General features: G+C 33.2%; 1 protein-coding gene and 1 pseudogene across 3 annotated transcripts in view; one reads left to right on the top strand and one right to left on the bottom strand.

Annotated features, from left to right (window-relative positions):
- GRID2 (glutamate ionotropic receptor delta type subunit 2) overlaps positions 1 to 27259 on the bottom strand; it is a 1500723-nt gene that overhangs the window by 1200438 nt on the left and 273026 nt on the right. For 2 of the 3 annotated variants that reach the window (XM_074396451.1, XM_003924021.4), the window contains exon 2: positions 11792 to 11947. In XM_074396451.1, the coding sequence (XP_074252552.1) occupies positions 11792 to 11947 (156 nt within the window). Of the gene's footprint in view, positions 1 to 11791; positions 11948 to 27259 lie in introns of those variants that run through there. The other variant, XM_074396449.1, reaches the window with a different exon arrangement.
- On the top strand, positions 16597 to 26612 carry LOC120363617 (zinc finger MYND domain-containing protein 19 pseudogene; annotated as a pseudogene).

Genomic DNA, 27259 nt, shown 5'->3' with positions numbered 1-27259 from the left:
CTGATGGAGCTGAAAAACGCAACATGAGAACTTCACAATGCAACCAGAAATATCAATAGCTGAATAGATTAAGCAAGCAGAAAAAAGAATTTCAGAGCCTGAAGACTATCTTGGTGAAATAAGACAAGTAGACAAGATAAGGTAAAAAAGAATGAAAAGCAATGAACATAACCTCCAAGAACCATGGGATTATGTAAAAAGACTGAACCCATGACTGGCTGGGGTACCTGAAAGAGACGGGGAGAATGGAACGAAGTTGGAAAACATATTTCAGGATATCATCTAGGAGAGCTCATCAAACCTAATAAGGCAGGCTAACATTCAAAATCAGGAAATTCAGAGAACCCCCGTAAGATAATTCATGAGAAGATCAACCCCAAGACAATAATCACCATATTCTCCAAAGTCAAAATGAAAGAAACAATGTTAAGGGTAGCCAAAGAGAAAGGCCAGGAAACCTACAAAGGGAAAGACTTCAGACTAACAGTGAACCTCTCAGTAGAAACCCTACATGTCAGAAGAGATTGAGAGATAAAATTCAACATTCTTAAAAAAAAATAATTTCCAACCTAGAATTTCATGTCCAGCCATACCTAAGCTTCCTAAGTGAAAGAGAAATAAAATGCTGTTCAGATAGGCAAATGCTGAGAGAATTCATCACCACCAGGCCTGCCTTACAAGAGCTCCTAAAGGAAGCACTAAATATGGAAAGGAAGTCAATTATCAGCCACCGCAAAAACACACTGAAGTACAAAGAGCAATGACACTATGAAGCAGGTACATCAACAACTCTGCAAAACAAACAGCTAGCATCATGATGACAGGATCTAATCCAAACATAAGACTATTAGCCTTAAATGTAAATGGGCTAAATACCCCCAATGAAAAGACACAGAATGGCAAGCTGGATACAATCAAGACCCATTGGTGTACTGTATTCAACGGAGCCATCTCATGTGCAATGACACACATGGGCTCAAAATAAAGGGGTGGAAGAAAATTTATGAAGAAAATGGAAAGCAGAAAAAAGCAGAAATTGCAATCCTAGTTTTTGACAAAACAAACTTTACAATAATACAGATAAATAGAATTTTTACATTAGATTTTGAAAAACATCAATGTAAAATATCAATGTATTAACATTGGAAGGAAGACTAAAACAAGTGCTTGGTAAATGCATTTTATTCTAGGCACCTATACACACACAAACATATATGAACATGTATACTACAAATACATACACATATACACACAGTATATATAACAGTTTTTATGCAAATAAACATGATATATATATACACAAACATGTAGTTTAATGTAGACATATATGTGTGTATTCATAAATGCATATATGATTTACATGTTAATATAGAGATAAAACTCCTTTAAATTGTGCAACAGAATTCTAAACACTAAGGCTTATTGAAAAAGTGAATATAACAGAATAAAAGCAGAAGTTGTGAGGAGGTAGAATGAGGCTAATATGACAACTTCTTATCCTTTGCCCTGTAAAAATACGACCTTTTCTCTTTTACGTATTTATTTTTAATCCTCTAGTTACCTTCTCAAACCTGAGTCCTCTACACCAAGCTCAGTTTTAATAATGTGAATGAGTACATGAGACCACTTCAGAACTTTCTGTTTGTATAAGTGTAGATTCAAAAATACAAAAATATTTCTCAGGATTCAAGGTAATACTATTCAAAAATATTTTCTATAGTAAGATTGTTTCTGACTTTGATTTGTGAACTGCTTCCTCACCTACACCCTCGTCTAAAACACAGTCTGAGAAATTATATTTATTTTTCACTTTGGAATGTATATATATATATATATATATATATATCCCATATATCTGTATCTATATATCCCATATATCTATATATCCCATATATATATATCCCATATATATATCCCATATATATACATATATCCCATATATATATATCCCATATATATATATATATATCCCATATATATATCCCATATATATATATCCCATATATATATCCCATATATATATATCCCATATATATATATATCCCATATATATATATATATCCCATATATATATATCCCATATATATATATATATCCCATATATATATATATCCCATATATATATATATATATATTTTTTTTTTTTTTTTTTTTTTTTGAGACAGAGTCTCACTCTGTCACCCAGGCTGAAGTGCAGTAGTGCATTCTTGGCTCACTGCAACCTCTGCCTTACGAGTTCAAGCAATTCTCCTGTCTCAGTCTCCCGAGTAGCTGGGACTATAGGCATACACCACTACGCCCAGCAAATTTTTGTATTTTTAGTAAACACAGGATTTCACCATGTTGGCCGGGATGGTCTCAATCTCTTGACCTTGTGATCTGCCCACCTGGGCCTCTCAAAGTGCTGGAATTACAATCGTGAACCACCACACCTGGCCTGGAATATATATATTTTTTAACATATAAGAGACATTTTAATGTATATTTATGTTTGAAATACAGCTTAAGAAATGGACTTAGCCAATCTAATTATCATATCACTTTAGTCTATCAAAGACCAAAAAGTAAATCTGTTTTGAAATGAGGCATAAATTCTTAAGAAAATAACATTATATCATGTGTTTTTGAAGAACAGTACAAGCAATTCAAAGAAGCAAATTACTAAGTTTTTAAAGTTAATATTTGCTCATGTGTAACTGTAATGAAAAGTGCAAAGCATAGAAAGATAATCTTTTAAACAATCATGTTACTCTTAAAGCATAAAGCTTTCCTTGAATTAATTTCTATATTCGACCTTCACATATATCACTCTGCTACAACATTATGTTGCTCTACACCTGAATTCCATTTAGTTATGACTCAGTGCCTTATTTACTTCACTGATTGTATTAAGCCTACACAAATCATCAGAAGGCTTTAATTTGGCCTCCACAGGCTTTCTCTACTTCCCAGAAATGGTAACAAGGTATTTTAAATCCTCCCAACCCTAAGTACACATGTTGCAACATCACTACTATTTGCCAAATAAATTATACTACACATATAATTGTCATCTTCCTGTGCTGACTAGCAGAACCAGCCCCAAAAAAGAGAGGGGGGGAAAAAAAAAGCAAAAGTGTTTCATTTTTCTATTTTTAAACCCACAGCTTTCAGAATCTTGATAAGGAAAGTCCCATTTGGGCAAAAATATGTGGTTGACCCTGCAGGTAATAAGGTTAGACTCAGAGGTATCCATGGGAACCACTAATACAGTACTACACTATATTTGGGAAGGAAATATTGGAAAGGAATAGAAACTTAGTGAGGGACACATGCAATGGTGCTAAATCATCACATGCAGCACTATAACTAAAATGTAATTAGATTAGTGGAGGAACCCATCTACCATAATTACAATCCCATATAATCATTATGCAATAATCACATAATCATATTATTGCCATGGAGTACATATTTATCCTCATTTTACATGTGAAGAAACTGAGGCTCAGAAATAGTAGGTATGTTCAAGAGCCCATAGATAATAAGAGATGAAGCAGAATGCATACATAAAGGCAGGTATCTAACTCCATGAACTTCATATCTGTGTTTTTTTCCTGCAAGGTAAATAAGAGCAATCTTAAGATTTACATAGCAAACTAAATGTAGACATTTTAATAACTGCATTGTACAATACGGAGAGTCAAGGACTAAAAATGGGCTATATAAAGTCTTTAAAAAGAGCAGTATAATGGAAGGGCTAAAAGAAGAGATGTACACATATATCAGGATCTAACACAAGGTAACAGAATGAAGGTCAAATTAACCATGTAAGACTACAGGGCAGCCATTGGAGAGCATGACACTGTGCAGAATAGTTGGCACAAGGCTGAATGCTTACAGGCACCCACAAGGTGCTGGCTAATTCATACTCTTTTTTCCCAGAATATGCAATTTCCTATTGCATGTAGGCTTATCCTGTGTTCCTTTTAAAAGAGAGCTTCTCTATAATAATTCTTTTGAAAATTACAATATAACAATATATTGCATGATTCCCAAAAGACTATTCATAGTATGATTCCCATAAATCTCATTACATTTGTCAAGGACAACAAAAAATAGGTGTTAAATGTGAAAGTAAATGTCAGCTTCTTCTTTGTTCTCAAATTAAACAAGTAACCTGGATCACATAAAAGTTGGATATTGATAATAGTGATAATAGATAGAAAATTCTAAACACACTGAGGTCATCATTGGTTTTTAAACACGAACTTAAACTTTTTATGACTACATAATGATATCTTATTACAACTTCAGAGTGTAGGTAAATGTGGTTTTTAATCAAATAAACCCCATATTCAGAGTTACTTTAACATAGTTATTCATTTACCAAGTCAGTATCATAAAATACTGATTAAAGTGAATTGTGTTACCATATTAATGCACCATACATGCAGACATAGAAGAAGAATACAAGAAAGTGATGTGCTATTATTAGGAGAAAAGAATTGGTAGAAGAAATAGCACAGACAACACAAGAACTAATCTTTACTTCCTTTAAACACAGCTTTCATAGAATGCTGCTAAAGACTCTTCCAAATAAAAAAAAAAAATCCAGAGGAGCACAAAGTGCTAAAATATATATTTTATGAGGTAACTCACACAGCAGCTTACAATTGTAGATAGTGAGGTAAAAGTCCTCAAAGCACAAAGGCTATAAAATTGTGATGTAGAGGTCTATAAATATCTGAATTTCAATCTATTCACTGTAGTAGAGATCTGTTACTTCAAGAGTATCATACTGAATGAGGTAAGGGAAAGACGTACAAATACAGCAGGAAAAAAAAAAAAACAAATAACAGGACAAAAGATTAGACTATGCAGTTTGTATCTTCATTAATATTTTGTTTAAAGGTGAAGTAATACATTTCTTTAAGAAAGAAAATATCTCTTTCCTAGAAAGAGTATTTTAAAAAGCTAGGCCCAACCCAGGGAGGTGGGAAGAGATAGCATGGGAAGAAATGACAGATACAGGTGAGGGGACGGAAGGCAGCAAACCACACTGCCATGTGTGTACCTATGCAACAATCTTGCATGTTCATCACATGTACCCCAAAACCTAAAATGCAATAAAAAAAAAAAACTAGGCCATCTTATTCCTTTCGATTATTAACACCATTAAAGCCCATGTTAAAGGTAGAAGGAAACAGCATGCTTTTTCATTTTTTAAAATCCTAAGCCTTCCTCAAATACATATTTATTCCTGTAGTTATATCCTATGTTCTTTATTTTGTTTTATTATTATTTTGTTATCTCCCATTGTAGCTGGCCCAATCTTGGAAGTACTAGACATTTAATAAGTACTTGAATAAATTAATTTGACTGAATAATCTCATAATTAGGTCCTAATATATATATATATATATATATATATATATATATTTATATTTATATATATTTATATATATTATATATATATATATATATATAATATATATATAATTGCTTTTAATGGGAAATTCTCCAGTGGAAAAGGTTTCTGTGAGCTTGCTTTTTTTTTTTTTTAAATGCATGTTGGTGTTGTATCTAACATGCATAGAATTTATTTGTATTTCAATGCTACATTGATGATGGACACCAAAGGTCACACATTAGGTAGATTCTAATTACCGATCTTGTGGCCCAGTCTTTAGAATTTGACAAGCAAGAAGAAAAAGTAATACAGGATTTCACAGAAGATTGCTTGGGAAATTACCAAGCTAGTATCTTACAGTCATGGAGGAAAACAGGTGGTTTAGTCACTGAAGAGACATCCAGTATCCCTCCTGATGTGCAGATGTTTGGAGATGACCATTCAACAGCATGATTTGCTCCTTTAACTAATTCAAACATATAGATGGTCCAGAGTTACACAGAGCATTGAGGATAGACATTGGGACCCAAAGTATAACCATGACTTTGATGTGGGAAGGAAAGTAGGAATGAAAACAATGAATAATGAACAAATGAATGAACAAATGAACATAATTATACCTACATGATCTTCTAGTTTTGTTTCTCAGCCCCTGAAGACAACAATTTTCAAGTTTAGTTTATTTTCAGACAATTCATAAAATAAACTTGAATTGAATTTATCAAAAATTGGTCTAGGAAACACAAGCTGTTGAGCTACACACACTGTATACTATGTTCAAAGAGTTTCAGAATCCAGTGTAAGAATTTTGAAATTAGTAGATTTATCACAGTAAAAATGTCCTCTAAAAGCAGGGGACCTATAAATGAAGCTAAGCCCTGGAATAAAGTGTCAAATAGTGCAACCACATAAATCATTCTATTTACATCTTTTTTAAAACTAGACTATGTAGACTTACTCAATGACACCAGAAATATTCACCATGGATGGTAATGTGTTGGAGATGTCCTTTTTCCTAATTATATTTCCTTACACTTTTTCTGGCTGTGCTAATTTCCTACCATCCCATTTTTGCACATGAAATCAATATGTATGTATTTTAGATGTAACTATAAAGAAATTACATTGGTAACATAGACCAAAAATGAATGCAATTGCATTGTTTTACAAGCATAATCATATACTGGCAATTATTTTTCTTTTGGTAGATATATGAGGCAGATCCAATTGAGATTGTTATTTTTTTGAAAGTAAAATGTTTACACTTTACAATACCAATGTATAATCGACACTGGTGTTGAGATATGCAAAGAAGTAATCTTAAGGTGGACCAGACTGAAACTTGGAAGATGTTCTCTCTTAACTACGACTGTTTTTTGTATTTAAAATAACATTTATTTTGTGTTCATATTTCCAGCATCACAACAGCTTAACTTTAATGAATATCATTACTGCACATTACAATAAAAGTTTGCTTCTCTGAATTGTACTTTGGTATACAGATTCAAATTTTTATATTTCAAAAAGCACTGGATATTTTTTCAAAAACCTAGTGTTAATTATAATGATACTGTTGATGTTTTACAATACATAAAGAAAAAATAATTATTATAGTGAATACATTGTAATTCAAATAAAATCATTTGTGACTTTATAGCATAATTCTGCTTTTATATTCACTATGCAGCTTATGTTTAGGTATTTTTCTAATAAGTACAATTAATTCAGAATGGCTTAGCTGAATCTTGCCATTCAATATCAAAGAATGATGCTTCACTTACTTCTTGACACATCAAATACATGTAAGAATTACATATGGATTCATACTTCTTTATTCACCTTTTGACTTGAGAATTTCTACAAATATACTACCCTTACTTGTCCTGGCTTTGTTTTCTTATGTATTTCCACCTCTCTATTCATCTCAGCTAAGAGCTAACAATATAAACAATGAGTACTGCTTTCAGAAATGACAGCAGTGTTTTTCCCACCAAACATTTGTACATCTATGCTACATATTGTACATAGATGCTACAGAAAAAGAAATCTGTAGGAGAAAAATAACAAGAGTAACCTACAAATAAAAAGAGTAACCTATGAACAGCTACTTTCATTCAGGTTAAGGGAATCAGCAAAAAAACCCTTCGGATTCTAGTGGTAGTAATGAGTTCTGTGGGTTGCGGTGAATAGCTAAATGAAGTGGCAGAACAAACAATGTTTGTTTAATCTATTTTTAAGTCAAAGAAAAACTCAGAGGCAATTTCAGCAATGTGAAATCTTCTCTAAAGGGACACTAAATAATGATCATTTCTATAAGGTTATAATTCTAGAACTGTGTTCTTAAAGGTCATAAAACCATAGAGATGAAAGTGACCTTAAAATACTTTATGCTCAGATTTCGTCATTTTTTTTACAGATGAGGAAAACCAAAGTCAAAAGAAAAAGATTGATTTATATAATGTAACTGTTCTTCATCACCTAGATTGAAATTTTCCTACTATTCAATGCCTTTAACATAAATAATAAATAGCAAATAAATATCAGAACATAAATCTGCTGCTTGTTTCAATCCTTACAGTATTTACTGAAGTCCCACAATACATTGTGCTATCTTATGTGTGTGTATATATGCGTGGGTGGGTATAGTTATTAGATATAGTGAGGAAAAATACTAGTGATGTGAAGGAATTCTTGGTTCAGTTCTTTTTCTGCCACATACATGCCTGGTAACCATAGGAGAACTTGGGAGAATTACTTAACCTCTCTGGGTCTCAATTATTTCATCTAAGTTGTGAAAATATTCAACCAGATTTATATAATTTTCCACTCCTACAATTCTCAAGGTTTTTAAAAACAACCCATGTAACTTTCTTTTTTGTTTTTTTATCTTTTTAAAGAGAATGCTACATCCTAGATACCAAAATAGCTTATCCAAAAGAAAAACATTGTCAATAAAACTTCCTGAGTTAAAGTTTGAAATTATATTTGCCCTTGGTTAATATCCCACAGTTCAATACACAAACGATGAAGAATGGTTTATCAACAAAAATACTCATAAGAAAGATAAAAAGAATAATCTAAAAACCAGTAATTTATTTCCAGATAACTTTTGTGAAAACAGAATTTTTTTCTTGTTATTCATTTATTTAAAAGATCTGAAATTGATGTTATCAAATACTGAGAAATTAACAGATACAGTCATGGCTCTCCAGAGAATGGAATGTTGACCTCGTGTTCTAATGGGTATCTGTCTAGAAACTCATTTTCTAAAAGATTAATTGCTATCCAAAAATGTACTGTAGCCAAAGGTACAAAGGAAGATTTCAAAAATACCATTACTCTTTATGACCATGTATGGATTATATAGGCTGTTTGTCACTGAATTCCTCTCTTATTTAAGTGATGACAGTAGAAAGATACAATAAAAAGAAATTTTGATTTTCAATATAAAAAATCAGCTCTTAAATATGGCTGATTAGAGGAAATTCTAACAATAAAATAAATTGAGGCTTTCAGGCTCAATTTTGCTTATCTAACCTATGAGTGATCTCTATTATCATTTGTTATTACTACTAAATATCTTTATGTTTGATTATGCTATTTGTTCAAGAATGAGACTTTCAAATTCAAATAAACAGAAAGAGATCAAAACCATGAGTTTTTCTACAAGTTCATTAGGAGTGCTAATATATAAGCAATCAGGTATAATTGTATCATTGAATCTTTTGTCCTTCTTTAGAATGTAAAAAAAATGAAAACTGTCAAGGTGATGTTAGACTCTCTCATTATAAGTTCTCACAGTATTACAGTAAACATCTAATAGTGAAACATGTGAGAGAAAGTTGACTATCTTTGATGGCACAGTTGAGGTTTTCTCCTAAATTACTTCCTAAAAACATTGAAAAAAACAGTACTTCTGAATTGGTTGTTTATTCTCTTTCAATTGAATATTTTCTTTTATTTTTTCAAACCACTATTTCCCAAAATAATAAAACAAAAAAGCTTCCACAAATAATTATTTTTACTTCTAACACTAAGTGAAACCCTTCTTGATATTAAATAGGAAGACAAATTATCCTGAAAGCTTCCTGGAACTTATTTCAGGTTTATTACCTAAAGCTGACCATCAAAATAACTGGTAGAGAACATCTTGTAGGTATCAGAAACCATCAGGCAAACTGTCCAACTCTTTCATTTTCCTGACAAATATCTAGTGGTCTCTATCTGGGAACCTTATTATCTCTCTCAATTTGCTTTCAGTGCTATCACGTCGCTATTGCAAGATATTTTTGTTTTCAGATTTTAGGTGGTAGCAGATTAAAGAGAGCAGTGTTATAACAAAAAAAAAACAAACGAAAGATGTATTTAAAAAACTGTCAGAACTATTCAAATTGTAGTCTTTAATAAAGGTGTGAAGGACTTTTTTTCTGACTTCATAATTCATGTTTCTCACCATTGTGTTGTCTTCATTTTATTTTTTGTTACTACTGTTTTAGTAAGGTCAGTTTTTAAAAAGCATGGGTAGGTTAGCATGTCTTTGAAGTTAATTCACAATTATTAATATATAATTACTCAGAAGATAGATAATTCTGTCCTCACGTTTTTCCTGCTCACATTCTTGTCCTTATAAATAAGAGTTGAGGAAGAAAAATACTGAATATATTTTTTAAATAATTTGGTATCTTGTTCAAATTCTACTTAATTTTTTTGAGATCCTTCTATTATTTCTAACCCTAATGTTGACAGCCTTTAAATATTTCCATAGAAAATTTATTAACATTTCCAGTATTTAAATCCTTAATTGTAAGAATGATTCTGAATTTAAAATGTAAATAACTGGCTGTTTATTTCAATCTGAATTTTTTTCATTAATGTTTACTTATTAAAAATGAAAATTTTATCTTATTATTATGAACATCCTATTCTTGGTAAAGCCAGCTCTTACTTAAAACAGTTTCTGTTCATTAAAAAAAAAAAAAAAAGATGTTTTACTCCATTCCATTAGTAAAGAGAAAACTTTTAGACCACCAATCTCATATCTGTTTTCTAACAGAACTAAACACAAATACGTTTCAAAAGTAGCCAGTGCTGTTGATTGAAAATGTGTTTCAATAAAGGTTACCTGCACATCAAACAGATAAAATAGTAAATGAAAAATACACTTTCTCAGACACTTTTATTTATTTTCCTTACTCTTTCAAATGTTTGCATTAAAAAAAAAAAAAAAAAAAAAAAAAAACTTCTGAACTTACAATAAAAATAAGGTAGACTAGTGTCTTTGTTTAGGCTGCTATATCAAAACACCTCAGGCTAAGTAATTTATACATAACAGAAATACATTGCTCACAGTTCGGGAGACTGGAAAATCCAAGATCAAGGGCCCAGCAGATTTGGTGTCCTGTGAGAGCTTTTTTTCTATTTCACAGATGGTGCCTTCTTGCTGAGTCCTCCAATGGCAGAAAGGGCAGGGAAGCTCCCTTGGGCCTGTTTCATAAGGGCACTAATCCTATCCATGGGGACAGAGCCTTCATAACCTAATGATCTTCTGAAGGCCCCACCTCTTAATATCACCAGAATGGGAATTACGTTTCAACATAGGCAGAGGGTAGGAGAGGACACAAACATTCAGACCATTTCAATTAACAGCAAATAGTCTCATGTAAAATGAGTGATTTCTGGATCAAGAGGCTAAATATTTTATTATATTAATGCCATCAGACAGAAAATTCCATTTGCATAAGATCTTTCAATCAAAACCTTCATTAATTGGAATGATGATTCCAATATATTAATAATAATTGGTATTTGTATTACTTTGTACCAATGAAAAATTTTAACTTACTCAAGTTTACAGAGAAAAAGGAGGAAAGTATTTTAATATTTGGTGCCTTGTAAAGTGCAAAAATTTATAGCATAGGTCAGTATGTTAGAGCCCTAGTGCAAAATGTTTGATTTGTATGTAGTGTCTAAGGGTTTTTCTTGCAGCAATACATTTGTCATGAGTACACCTGAAATGTCATCACAAGTTATAACAACACCCAAGGTGGCAGTTATCTCAGAGAATTCCAAAATAAACATTGTGCTAGAAAATAGTATTTTTAAAAAATGTTTCATTTACACTGAAGTCATAAAAATGTTGTAAAACTTTTACATGTAAATAATTGTACATTTCATATTATATTTCAATTAATATAATAACTTTCCACACTCTGCCCTTTCAAAACTGGAATACAAGGTTAACAACTATGAAACAGTGATCTCCAAGGAGAATAATGCCCTATTTACAACAAAGATACAAAAATGATGTGCATGTTTAATAGGTTTCATCAAAGATAATTTCATTGCCATTTAAATTGAACAAAAATAAATTAATTAATAGTGGACTACTAATGACCTTACCTTCTTGAACTGCTTGAAAAGGGTTGTTGCCATCAACAAACGTCACTGAAAATGTGATTTTCTCGGTCTGTAAGATCTCCTCATTTTGGTTAAGGTCACCGACTGCTGTGCGAAACACCTCATCATCCTTTTTGGCAGATTCATCAAAAATTGCTCCTAGAAAGAAGTGAGTTTTGCCATTAAATAATAACGTAAATATTCTGTCATGCCCTCTGGAAATATGACAAGGAGACTTACGTATTTAAAAAACATACTTTCACTTAAAGCATGCACTTTACTTACTAATGAAACGAATTGTACTGGAAGCAGTGTAATAGCTGAGAAGGAATATGGTTACTTCTTCCAAATGGAATGATATACAGTACCTCAAAGTGTTATTGCAGGGAGATCACAAGGAAGACAGTATAATAGTTATAAAAAGCTTCTGCATGACAAAGTATCTAATACAATGTATGTCTTATATCATGAGATCTTTAAGAAATTCATAGCTAGAAGATTTATTTTCTGAATAAAAGGAAATAGGCTCAGGAAACTTCTTGAGATCCATTCATAGAGTATATAGGACTCAAACCCTTCTTGTGATCTTAATTTATTTTTCATTTCCTGTCTTCCTTCCCTTTGTTTGAACAAGAGTTTCATTATCCTTTATTGTAGTAAAGTCAATAATATTTATAGAAAATGTAAATACATTAAAATCTCTATGCAGAGGGAATGAAGAAATATTTCACAAGGAACTAAAGTAAGTCCTAATGGATTATGCATTTTCTTTATCCACATGTAATAATGATGATAATAAACACTCTGCTAACTTTTATTGAGTATTTGGTTGTTAATAGCATATTGGGTAAGCACATCATTTCTAAGAGCAAACTGATTTTAAATACTGACTCTGTCCCTTGTTAAGTATGTGACCTTGAGCAACATGCTCAAATTCTAAACCTCACATTTGTTATCTGCAAAATCTAATAGTAACATCTATTGTTAGGAATTATTGTGTGTAAATGATATTATCCATGTAATCTGTAAATTGTGGCCACTAAATAGTAAATTCTCAACAAATGCCTGTGTTTTCTTTTAATACTATAATTTACAACATGGATGAACTTGGAGGACATTACAGTAAATGAATAAAGCAGACAGAAAGAAAAATGCTTCGCAATCTCACTTACATGTAGTATCTAAAAATTCAAACTCATAGAAGCAGAGAGTATAACAGTGGTTACCAGGGATGGAAGTGTACAAAAATGAGTAGAAGTAAAAGATTATAAACTTGCAACTATGTAGAACTAATGAGTCTATAGATCTAATATCTAGCATGAAAATTATGATAAATAGTACTGTATCCTGAAAAAATTGATGAGAGTAGATTTTAGTTTCTCTGACACACACACACACACACACACATGCACACACACACACACACACACACAAAGGTAACTATGAAAAGTGATGGATTTGTAAACTTGCTTGCCTATAGTAATCACTTCACTATGTATATAATATAAAAACATTAAGTTCTATAGCTCAAATATATATGATAAAACAAGTTAATAAATGCTGTAATTCAAACAGTGCTTAACATTAATTTTCTATTAATTTTTCATAATAGAGTATCTCATTTAACCCTTAAAATATTTATGAAATATATACTGCTAGATACATATGCAATTATAAAATCAGGGTTAACTGCAAGAATTTTGCACTTAATCCTAATTTTATAATTGCATATGTATCTAGTAGTATACAACAAGAGCTAGTGCCCTGGCCTCCTTGACTCCAATGTTCTTGCTCTAACTCATTATATCATACTGTTTTCTAGGATTGTACCTATGAAGAATGGAATAGGGGATCCTGGCTTTATTGCAAATCTGAGGTACTCTTTCCCATCTGGCCATGCAGTTTTATTTGTATTATTGGAGTTCTTATAGTTCTAAGCAGGCACACATTTTTAAATTATTTGACTTGTAATTATAAACATTTAGGGCAACGGACTCTTTTGCCCTAAAAGACTTTTTTGTGTAGTCTTTTTGGATGAACTGAATAAAATCCCTCTTGACAAAAGACATAGTCTCCAAGAAAAATAACATAATAAAGGAATAACTTTATATACCTACACACATACATATCTATATCCATATACACATAATGTATGTTTCTTGCCTATTCATTTTATTGTGTGATTATGAAAATAAAATGTGTGTATATAAAAATAACTTTTATATCTATAAGAAAAATACAGGTATTATATACACATATAAAAATAGAAAAACAGACTATTCATACACAAACTTGTATATATATGAAATATATATTATTTACATATATATACAAATGTATGTATAGAAGTAGTCACTTAATAATGGCCAGTTTTGCTGACTTTATACATCTGTGAGTGAAGCTTCAGGCCTTCTAGTGAAAGACAGATCAGGATATTAATCATGTATTATTAGCATCAACACATTTTTTTTTAAATGAGTGAAACTGTGACAGGTGCTGACAAGTGTAGCAGATTACCCGTAAATCTCTATACAGTACCTTGAGATGGCTTAACTATAGAAAGATGATGGTTAATTTTTGCTAGGGAAGCTGGAGTGTCTAAGAGGCTGTGTGAAGCTGGCTTTGTCTTATCGCTGCTTTGTTTGTTTGTTTTTGAGACAGTCTCCCTCTGTCTTCAAGGCTGAAGTGCAGTGACACAATGTCAGCTCACTGAAACCTCCACTTCTCAGGCCTCCACTGCCTCCGCCTCCCTAGTAGCTGAGACTACAGGCTTATGCCACCATGCTCAGCTAATTCTTTTGTATTTTTAGTAGAGATCGAGTTTCACCATTTTGACCAGGCTGGTCTCAAACTCCTGACCTCAGGTGATACACCCGCCTTGGCCTCCAAAAGTGCTGGGATTACAGAAATGAGCCACCATGCCCAGCCATCACTGCTCTTTCATATTGCCATAGGTTATATCAGTCTCCTCAAACCATTGCTTTCCATTTCCTGTATATTTTGAGTATCTGCCCATGGCTGGGAACATGAGAGAAAAGAATGAAGAATTTTTAAAATTGACATATAAATTGAGTACTTCTTAATTATGTTATTAGGTATTTAACCAGAATATTAATATTTTATTAACATAATCCAATATATATTATAGACTTTATTTTTTACTTAAGTTGTCTTTTCTGGGCCAGATAATACTTCTGAATCTAAGCTCTTGTAAAAATATTTAGACAATAAATGTTTGACTTATCTTGCTAATTTAAGCAGCTTTCATAAGAATTACTTTAATATGTGATAATCCTTTTGTAGATTAATCATTACATTGAAATTTAATACTATCAGGTTTAGATATACCAATTTCTTTAATAGTTTGTTAGGAAATATGAAGTTTTCATAATTGAAGCTGAAATAACCAACTCATTTTAAATCAGATAATCTAAATGTCTATTCACAAAGAAGCAATGTGTGTTCATACAAACTTGTTTCAACTTGTCATGGATTCTAAACGAGTCTTTAAAAAAGAGCTTCTAATCAACCTTGTTTTATAGCAGGTGATGTTATTGACTTCTGCCGTATTGGTAATACATTTTTGATGGAAGCATTTTGCTATTACATGACAGAACACTTAATATTGCCTTAAACATTAAACTTGGGTTAATAAACAGCAGAAACCTGCAGAAATGATAGTATATTAGTCAATCCTTAGCAGAATTAAGATACAGTGAAAAAATGCATAAAAGGAACAGTTCATCTTTCTGCAAATAGCAAGGAAATACACAGAAGAAACAGTTTATCTTAATGCAAACAGTGTACTCAAAAAGTAGAAAATCTTATCCAACATTTCAAATCCCAGTTATTTATTTACTTTTCTTTTCAGCTATAAAAATCTTATCTTAAACTGACTTTGTACTAAAGGAGTGCATGCAGTATTTTGTCTTCAACAAAAACATTCTGAAAACAACATGATTAGTTCCACAGGAAGGATCTTGGAACAGAAATGCCTTTCTAATTTCACCCACTTCCAACAGTCACAGCAATGTCAGCTTTCTATTATTTTTGTTAATACACAAGTATTAACAGTCTAGATAATCCAATATAATAGATACTATATCTACTTTGTTAACTATATAGTTGCTCAAATGCAGCATTCATAACTATGTAGTTAACATGATGTCAAAGCATCCAGTTCCTTCCCAGGTATTTTTACTAACATGTTTTCAGTCAGTTTTATTTTATAACCTTGATGGAGAAAGCAGATTAGACCTGTCAAGATGAAATAATTATTCTACCACTGATACACACACACACACTCACACAGCATTTCATCAATACTATACAATTCTTGCTGGCCAAACTGAAGGAAAGAATAACCAATTAATAAATCAGGAAAGGAGCATCTCCTAAATATTCATATTACAGAAATTTTTAATTAGTCATTTCCACTACTAAAGGTTGATACTTTGTTTCTTTCATGGGGGGAGAAATAAAGGCTTTATCTAATCCTTATACAAAGATACTGATATGCAAGTGTGCATATATATATATATATATATATATATATATATATATTTAATGACAGCTATAGCATGTTTACACGTCTCCTTATATCTTAGAAAAGATATTAATGTTAATGAGTTTGTACTATATGTAGCACTACTGAATACAATTGTGATAAACTAATAGACAAATTGGCATATATATGAAAAAATACCAAATTTAGACAAAGTTTTACAAAAATACAATTGTTAAATTAATCACAATTTATAGTAATATTAGATCAATGCTAATGTCTTAAATTTTCATTGTGAGGCGTCATGTGTAAAAGTGTTAATGCAGGTATGCCCTTTGGAAATTCATAAATTATTGTACAATTTAAAGTTATAAAACAGCTGACAAACTACAGCACTTTTGTTTAAAAAACATAATTATGTTTCTAAAATGTATGTAAATACTCTCACAATACATATACTTATTTATCAATTTTTAAAATGGCAATCCAAATTTCTTCTTTAACCCTAATAGATGGTTGGGTGTGGTGGTTCATGCCTGTAATCCTAGCACTTTAGGAGGCCAAGGCAGGTGGACCACAAGGTCAGGAGATCCAGACTATCCTGACCAACACGGTGAAACCCCATCTCTACTAAAAATACAAAATCTATTCAGATGTGGTGGAATGAGCCTGCAATCCCTGCTACTCAGTAGGGTGAGGCAGGAGAATCGCTTTAAACTGAGAGGTGGAGGTTGCAGTGAGAGGAGATCTTGATACTGCACTCCAGCCTGGGCAACAGAGTGAGACTCCATCTCAAAAAAGGAAAAAAAAAAAAATTAACAGATAAATGCTTGATATATGTGTATACATGGGTATATGTGGATTTTTTGTGCTTGAAATAAGTCAGTACTTCAGACTATAAAATCATTTCACTCAAAAACACATTCACAAATATGCCTGCTAAGTAAAATATTTATAAGATCACTAACCTAACCAACTCAATAACTCTCTAAAAATTCGAAGATTTTTCTCTTTCATGGCTTTATTTTTGGTATTTTCTCTACCATGGAGGCATTCCTTATCACATTAGCAAAATATAATTTCCTAGCCTATAGAAATTATTTTTTTTTTTTAGCTGGGGCTTTGGGCTCTGTAGAAACTATTTTATATTTGCATTGTCTATAAAAGAGCTTGAATATTTTAGACACTCAAGAAACACTGATTAAACTTTTTTTAACATTAAGTTAGTTATAACCTTGTAAAATAAGACAACTAAATTTAGATGTATGGATAAAATGTAAGTTATACCTAAACCTAAATTAAAACAAAAGTAGACTTGAAAATATACTTGCATGTTAATTTATTGTCACAGGCATTATCATGATTCCAGAAGACCCAAATTAGTCAGCAGGGTAATAATCATACACAAGGTAATTATTAATCACACTAAAAATTTGTATTTTAGAACGAATATTCAAAATGTTGGGTCTTATAAATTTAAGAGGCAATTGGAGTAAAATTATTTACCAGAGAAGACAGTAGAGAAAAAATATGTTCATCTTGCACATAATTTCCTCTAAAAATATTGAGAAAAATTTTGATATATTTTGAAGAAATTTTCCACAGTGAATAAAATTATTGGGAGATATACATATTCTATCAGGTTGTTTTTAAAATGAAAGACTCTAAATATTGACACCAAGCATCAACACATCTACATTCCTCTTGCACAATCAATAGCACATCATCTAGAAAAACTTCTATATAAACATTTCCATAAAAAGGTTTCATTGTTGCAAAAAATATTCATTTCATAGTTGCAAAAAAAATCAAAGATAGCTGATCTCTACTTTTAGTCATCAAGTTCAAACTCTTTACTCTCTTTATTCATTTAATTTTGACTAACATAAATAAATGATTTATGGTAGATAATCATAAAAAGAATAAACTTAATTGAAAGTTAGCAAAGGTGCAACATGCAATGAATCTTTTGTTTGCAGCAGAACAGATGATGCTTTTGTGTGCTCTCTCTCTCTCTCTCTTTCTCCCCAACTTTTTCCCTTCACTTTTTCTCTTGATGTTCAGGAATTCATTCATCCACCCATTCATCCATCTATTTATCAAACCAATCTTTTTTAAACACAGAGAAAACCATCGAAGTCAAGCCACTGTGCTCTTTAACAAGTGATTTAGTGACCAAATATTTGATATTGGGTAAGTGTTGAATCAAGCAATAGAGAAAATAAGATGCCATAGGAAGACAATGAAAAGAAGCAATCATGTTTTCAAAAAATCATAGCTGAAAGGAATTTTAGAGAGGGTTATGCAAACCTTGTCATTCTTCATAAATTGTAGTGCAAACATTTTAAGTGTTTTTTCCCAAATGACAGTCAAAGGTTACAAAATGTAGCGTGTATTTTGGAGGCTAAGTTAGGTATCCTGGTTTCAAGTTTGGACCTATGTCTGCCATATTATGCATTTTTTCACTTCAAGTATTTTTTATGGTAACTATATATAGAGTACATCACAACATATATGTGTGTGTGTATACACGTATACATATATATTCAATAAATAGTACTATAATGATGATTAGCATATTAAATTCACTTATTTTGAGCCATAAATGTTATACAATTGATGAAATGTAGTAAAATGCTGATCAGAAGACTAGTTTTACATAAATTTTAATTCCTTTGCCTCAGAAGCTTCAACGGCTTTAGTTTAGGAGGTTAAAATAAAGAAAAAAGTACAACTTTCTGCATTGGGGAGTTTATTGGTCACAGTAGGACTTACAGTTCTGCAGAGCTATTCAAAATCGTTAAATCATCATATATCCTTACTGTTTTGGATGCTACTATTCACAAGTGGGTTTTTAATTTAATTCTGACAATGTATTTTGCATACAAATTAGTTGCACTGTGAGCATATATCCAAATTGAGAGGTTTATACCATTTTTTTTCATCTGCAAATGGTATTCTTACTATTGCCAGTGGAAATTATGCATGCATTTCAAAAGGAAGGCAAATAATCAAAGGCATTGTAAATATTGTAAAAATCAGATTGCTACTTTATTTCATTTTCCCATTCATGTTATCCTCAGTTCAAAGAGAAAAAATGCTGAACATGTTCAAAACTACTAGGCAGTAAGAGAAATTAGCACATTATGAACAAATGAGATTAGCATTTTTGATATCTTTTGGTATCTTTACTTAAGCATAGATAGCATATTTGATAACAATAAGCGTCTTTACTTAGCATAGATATCAGCTACTACTTCATGGAGTATCATTACAATGAAGGTAAAGACATTGTGCATATATGTATGTAACTATATGCACATGTGCATATATTTATATTATACATGAACAAATAAGTACATTTGTTACATACACACACATATTACAAGTCAGTACATAATAAATGTACATATTTGGACATGTATATACACATATATAATTATCTTCCCAGGAAACATTAATTAAGTTGAGATATCTATGATTTAATTCTGTATTACAAATGTTTCAGCAGCTTCTTATTTAACTTAACATTTCCTAATATGTCCTATGCTAATATCCTTGCAGGCATGAAATAGGTCTTCAGATCTCCTTATTCTTTTAACAGGAGGCATATTTTTCTCAGTTCATCTTATTTAAGCCTTCATAAGCACTCTGACCGAATAAGTAAACCAAAACAATGACTCTAATTATTGTAAAGGAGGTGCTGGATATATACCAAATTCATGACAATTAGCAAATATTCTGAATTACACACAATTGAAACTCTGTTGAGTTTCTCTCCAGTTTATAATATTTCAAATAATAGAAACAATGGCAATTAACATTTATTAGTACTAAGCACTGTACTAATTGGCTCATGGGCATTATTTCATTTCATTCTGATAAAAACCCTTTGAGGGAAATAAAACTTAGGTTAAGTAACTATCCCCAGGCCCAAGCTAGTAATAATTGCTGCAGAATCCATAGCTCTCAGTTCCTCAGCAAACTTTCAAAAACACTATAAGCTTAAAGCTGAAAATATGTACATTAAAACAAATTTCCAAATAAGCAAATAATATGCATATTTGTATTTTCATAATAATATATATACAGAGAGACAGAATCTTTCTCTGTCACCCAGGCTGGATTGTAGTGGTGCAACCATGGCTCACTGCAGAATCAATCTCCCCGGCTCAAGTGATCCTCCTGTCTCTGCTCCAGTTGGAAGTACAGGGGCATGCCACCAAGCTTGGCTAATTTTTTAATTTTTATTTAGAGACAGGGGTTTCCCTTTGTTTCTCGGGCTGCTCTCAAACTTATGGGCTCAAGTGCTCCTCACCTGAGGAACTATACTATCACTGTACTTCCCTATCCCAAAGTGCTGGGATTACAGGCATAAGCCACCACACCCATCGTTTGATAATAATTATAATAAAATTTTATTGTACATTAAAATTCTCAAATATGTTTCAATCTTACCTTGTTTTTTTTTTTAACAAACTTTATATTTAAGTGTGTTTAGGGCTAATTAATGTATATAAAGATGTAAATTGATACAAATTTCTAAACCTTAGGTTAAATAATAATCTTTGGTTAAATAATAATCTTAGGTTAAATAATAATCTTTGTAGTTACATTGGAATAGTGTTAAGTGAGTTCCAATGGCATGCACACTATGACATATTTTGAAATGCAGAATTCAGAACAAATCTTGAACTTTGAATTTCTAAGGATTTTTTTTTTTTTTTTTTTTTTTTACTTTAGTGACTAATGATCCTAATAGAGTGACAATGTCAGAGTCATTGACTTTAAATATTCGGGACTTTTATTAATTTACTTAAGTCTATAATATTCAAATTGTGGCCAGGTACAGAAACTACCTGGCTTATTATTTTCAAGTGCTTACTTAGCACTTTGCTCCGAGAGTTCAAAGTATATTATAATATTAAGTTCCATTCCACTCACCATAACTGTCTAGTGTATGGGCAGGCATCCTTTTTATTTTAAACATATGTAATCAAGTACAAAGAGGGTATTGTCAAGCTCTCAGAGTGTATTAGTTATGATACAATGTAGAAAAGTGGAAGGAGAAAACTTTGTGCAGATATTTTAAATGATCATGCAGAAATCCTTGCATGTGTATTGTAATTTACATTTACCTAGTGTCAGAAATATTTTTAATAATTCAGACACCTTTAAATTGTTTTCTTTGATATATTTTTGACCAAGAGACTTAAAATGACGAGGGTAAATCATAGACCAATAAGTGAAATTTTAATACTGTCTCCAGGGAATTCTCCAGAGATTTATGTTTGAATGTGGCATTTGTTTGCAGTGTGAAAAATTCAAAGAGATTCTTCATTCTAACACAAGGCCTTTTTCTTAGCCCTACTCTCCAATAACATGTGAATTTACATTTCATTTGGAAAACCTGTATAGTTATCCAGAAACACAAAGCAAATTTAAACTGATAATACTATCACTGGAAATGTCTGACTTTGCTGTGTGTTTTCTAGAAGCATGTGGGAGAGAAGGAAATGTAGGCTGCTTACTGAGTCACCCATGTGGAGCATAACAACAGATTGATATTTAAATTAACTTCTTTCTTTTTTGTTTTTTTATTGTACTTTAAGCTCTGGGGTACATGTGCACATCCTGCAGGATTGTTGCATAGGTACACACATGCCATGATGGTTGGCTGTCTCCATCTCCCTGTTGCCTACATCAGGCATTTCTCCTGGTGTTATCTCTACCCAATCTCCCTGTCCTGAGCTGTCCCTCCCCTCCCTTGCCCCCAACCCACCCACCTACCCTGTTTGTGATGGTCCCCTCCCTGTGCACAGGTGTTCTCATTGTTCATCACCCACCTATGAGTGAAAACATGCAGTGTTTGGTTTTCTGTTCTTGTGTCAGTATGCTGAGAATGATGGTTTCCAGATTCATCCACGTCCCTACAAAGGACATGAACTCATCCTTTTTTATGGCTGCATAGTATTCCATGGTGTATATGTGCCACATTTTCCTTGTCCAGTCTATCATCAATGGGCATTTGGGTTGGTTCCAAGTCTTTGCTATTGCAAATAGAGCTGCAATGATCATACCTGTGCCTGTGTCTTTATAACAGAATGATTTATAATCCTTTGAGTATATACCCAGTAATAGGATTGCTGGGTCAAATGAAATTTCTATTGCTAGATCCTTAGGGAATCCCCATATTGTCTTACACGATGGTTGAAGTAATTTACACTCCCACCAACAGTGTAAAAGTGTTCCTATTTCTCCACATCCTCTGCAGCATCTGTTGTCCCCAGATTTTTTGATGATCTCCATACTAAAGGGCGTGGGATGGTATTTAAATGAAGTTTTGATTTGCATTTCTCTAATGACTAGTGATGATGAGCTTTTTTTCATATGTTTGTTGACCTCATATATGTCTTCTTTTGAAAAGCATCTGTTCACATCCTTCACCCACTTTTGAATGGGTTTGTTTGTGGTTTTTTTCTTGTATATCTGCTTTAGTTCTTTGTAGATTCTGGATATTAGCCCTTTATCAGATGGGTACCTTGCAACAATTTTTTTCCCATTCTGTTGGTTGCCAGTTCACTCTAGTGATTGTTTCTTTTGCTTTGCAGAAACCCTTGCATTAAATTAGGTCCCATTTGTCTATTTTGGCTTTTATTGTCATTGTTTTGGTTTTTTAGTCATAAAGTCCTTGCCTATGCCTATGTCCTGAATGGTATTGTCTAGGTTTTCTTGTAGAGTTTTTATGGTGTTAGGTCTTATGTTTAAATTTTTAATCCATCTGGAGTTAATTTTAGTGTAAAGTGTCAGGAAGGGGTCCAATTTCAGCTTTCTGCTCATGGCTAGCCGGTTATCCCAACAGCATTTATTAAACAGGGACTCCTTTCCCCATTGCTTATTTTTGTCAGGTTTGTCAAAGATCAGATGGTTGTAGATGTGTGGCATTATGTCTGAGGTCTCTGTTCTGTTCCATTGGTCTATATCTCTGTTTTGGTACCAGTACATGCTGTTTTGATTACTATAGCCTTGTAGTATAGTTTGAAATCAGGTAGTGTGATGCCTCCAGCTTTATCCTTTTTGCTTAGGATTGCCTTTGCTATGCAGGCTGTTTTTTGGTTCCATATGAAGTTTACGGTGTTTTTTTGTTTTGTTTTTTTTTTCCAGTTCTGTGAAGAAGGTCAATGGTAGCTTGATGGGGATAGCATTGAATATATAAATTACTTTGAGCAGTATGGCCGTTTTCTTCTTCCTAACCATGAGTATGGAATGGTTTTCCATCTTTTCATGTTAGAACATAGATCTTCTCAGAATAGTGTTTGCATTTTTATACTAGTTCAGTGAATAAACATTTCGAAGATCAATTCTTTGAATAGAAATATTTCGCAGTTTTAAAAGAGTACGAGATGGTAAAAGCTCAAATGTCTTAATTTTTTCTTGTATAATAGCAGCAGTATTTAACTCTTTAATTTCGTTTACATCTCTTCTTACTGAATCCGTCAGGTAAACCAACCAGAGCTTTGTATGCTGTGTTACAGTCCCTTTCTCTATTTTGCACTATTAATTGAAGCAACAGCCTAATATTACAAACTTCTGCCATGACAAGAACAAAAACACCTAATTTGACAGTAGACACTTTAAACACTGCACAAAAATTCAAACTCTTCCCAAACTTACATGATGCAGAAGTTCTAGCCAGAGCAATCAGGCAAGAAAAAGAAATAAAGGGTATTCAATTAGGAAAGGAGAAAGTCAAATATTCTCTATTTGTGGATGACATGACTGTATATTTAGAAGACACTATCGTCTCAGCCCAAAATCTCCTGAAACTGATAAGCAACTTCAGAAAATCTCAGGATACAAAATCGACGTGCAGAAATCACACCCATTTCTATACACCAATAAGAGACAAATGGAGCCAAATCAAGAGTGAATTCCCATTCACAATTGTTACAAAGATAATAAAATACCTAGGAATACAACTAACAAAGGATGTAAAGGACCTCTTCTCGGAGACCTACAAACCACTGCTCAATGAAATAAGTGAGGACACAAACAGATGGAGAAACATCCCATGCTCATGGTTAAGAAGAATCAATATTGTGTAAATGGCCATATTGCCCAAAATAATTTATGTATTCAATGCTATTCTCATCACACTACCTATGACCTTCTTCACAGAACTGGGAAAAAAAAAAAAACAAAAAAAAAAAACAAAAAAAAAAAACAAACAAAAAAAAAAACACCTTAAACTTCTATGGAACCCAAAGAGAGTATACCAAGTCAATTCTAAGCAAAAAACAAAACAAAACAAAACAAAACAAAAAAACAAACAAACAAACAAACAAATAAAACAAAGCAGGAGGCATCACACTACCTATCTTCAAACTCTGCTACAAGTTTACAGTAATCGAAAGAATATCGTACTAGTACCAAAACAGAGATATAGACCAACGGAACAGAACAGAGGCCTTGGAGGCAATGCCACATATCTACAACCATCTGATCTTTGACAAACCTGACAAAAACAAGCAATGGGGAAAGGATTCCCTATTTAATAAATGGTGTTGGGAAAGCTGGCTAGCCATGAACAGAAGCAGAAACTGGACCCCTTCCTGACATCTTACACTAAAATTAACTCCAGATGCATTACAGATTTAAATATAAGACCTAACACGATAAAAGCATTAGAAGAAAATGTAGGCAAAAGCATACAGGACACAAGCATAGGCAAGGACTTCATGACTAAAACACCAAAATCATTAAAATCCAAAATAGACAAGTGGGACCTAATTAAACTCCAGAGCTTCTGAACAGCAAAAGAAATAATCATTAGAGTGAATCAGCAATCAACAGAATGGGAAAAAATTGTTGCAATCTACCCATCTGACAAAGGGCTAATCCAGAATCTACAAAGAACTAAAACAGATTTACAAGAAAAAAATCAAACAAACCCATTCAAAAGTGGGTGAAGGATATGAACAGACTCTTTTCAAAAGAAGGCATTTATGAGGGTAACAAACATGAAAAATGCTCATCATCACTAGTCATTAGAGAAGTGCAAATCAAAACCACATTGAAATAACATCTCTTGCCAGTTAGGATGGTGATCATTAAGAAATTTGGAGACAACAGATGCTGGAGAGGATATGGAGAAATAGGAACACTTTTACACTGTTAGTGGGAGTATATATTAGTTCAACCATTGTGGAAGACAGTGTGACAATTCCTCAAGGACCTAGAAATAGAAATTCCATCTGACCCAGCTATCCCCTTACTGGGTATATATCCAAAGGATTATAAATCGTTCTATTATAAAGACACATGCACACGTATGTTCATTACAGCACTGTTTACAATAGCAAAGACCTGGAACCAAACCAAATGCCCATCGACTATAGACTGGACAAGGAAAATGTGGCACATATACACCATGGAATACTATGCAGCCATAAAAACAATGAGTTCATGTCCTTTGTAGGGACATGGATGAATCTGGAAACCATCATTCTTAGCAAACTGACAATAACAGAAAATCAAACACTGCATGTTCTCACACATAGGTGTGTGTTGAACAATGAGAACACATGGACTCAGGGAGGGGAGCATCACACACTGGGGTCTGTTGGGGGGACTAGGAGAGGGATAGTGGGAGGTAGGGAGTTGGGGAGGGATAACGGGGAGAAATGAAGATATAGGTGACAGGGATGCAGGCAGCAAACCACATTTCCATGTATGTACCTAAGCAACAATCCTACATGTTCTGTACATATATCCCAGAAACTAAAGTGCAAATACTGTGGACAATCGCCTGGACAACCTGCAGCTGGTGCCATGGGGCTGGCGGCCCAAGGCCGAAGAGACCTCTAGCAAACAGAGGGAGCAAAGCTTGTACTGGCTTGCAATTCAGCAGCTGCTTACAGACCCCATAGAAGAACAGTTTCCTGTCCTGAACGTGACCCGGTACTACAACGCCAACGGGGACGTGGTGGAAGAGGAGGAGAATTCCTGCACCTACTATGAGTGCCACTACCCGCCCTGCACGGTGATCGAGAAGCAGCTCCGGGATTTCAACATCTGCGGGCGCTGCCAGGTGGCCCGGTACTGCGGCTCCCAGTGTCAGCAGAAAGACTGGCTGGCCCACAAGAAACACTGTCGGGAGAGGAAGCGTCCCTTCCAGCATGAGCTGGAGCTAGAGCGATGACGGGCGGGGCAGCCACACACGGTCGCAGCCCCCGGGCTCTGCCCTGGGCACAGCAGAGACAAACTCATGGTTGAACCTGGAGGTGCCGAAAAAGCCAGCTGCAGGCCCGGGACAGCCGCCGTGAGACTCTCGATGCACAGGCAGTCTGTGTGGGCACAGCGCCCGCAGTGTTCATCTTCAGCAGGGACAGGAGGCGGCTCCACCAGGACGGTTCTCATTATTTATATGTTAATATGTTTGTAAACTCATGTACAGTTTTTTTGGGGGGGGAGGCAATGAGAAGGGTAAAAATTACAAATATAATATTTTGCTGTAATCCTTGAATGGCAAATGGTCGGGCCACGTGTCTAAAAACTGTCCTGTAGCTGCAGCTTCGCCCCACGGAGCACGGCCTGCACGGGAGTTGTGTCCACAGAGGCAAAGTAAAGGGGTGGCATCATCAAAAAAAAAAAAAAAAAAAAAAATGCAAATACTGTGAATATGATCCTCTGGTCAAACATAGTCAAACACATTTTGAAAAGAAATAATGTAGTGTAGGCTGTCTTGTACAGAGTAAAAAATTCTTATGTTTAAGATAAATATTTACTCGCTTTGAGATGCAAAATCATTTTACCTATCTGAATTGGCCTACATAAATATGTTGCTTGTAATTGAGCATTTTAGAACTTCTGTAACATACTGTTTTAGTTCTAAAGTAAATTATTTCGTGGAATATTTCAGGTAGGAAAATGGTACTCTTCCAATATAAATCTCAGACTTTGTAGTT

The sequence above is a fragment of the Saimiri boliviensis genome, chromosome 3 (genome assembly GCF_048565385.1).
Source record: "Saimiri boliviensis isolate mSaiBol1 chromosome 3, mSaiBol1.pri, whole genome shotgun sequence".
Classification (NCBI taxonomy): Eukaryota; Metazoa; Chordata; class Mammalia; order Primates; family Cebidae; genus Saimiri; species Saimiri boliviensis.
Note: the sequence above shows the minus strand (reverse complement) of the source record. Positions and strands in the feature narration are given on the sequence as shown.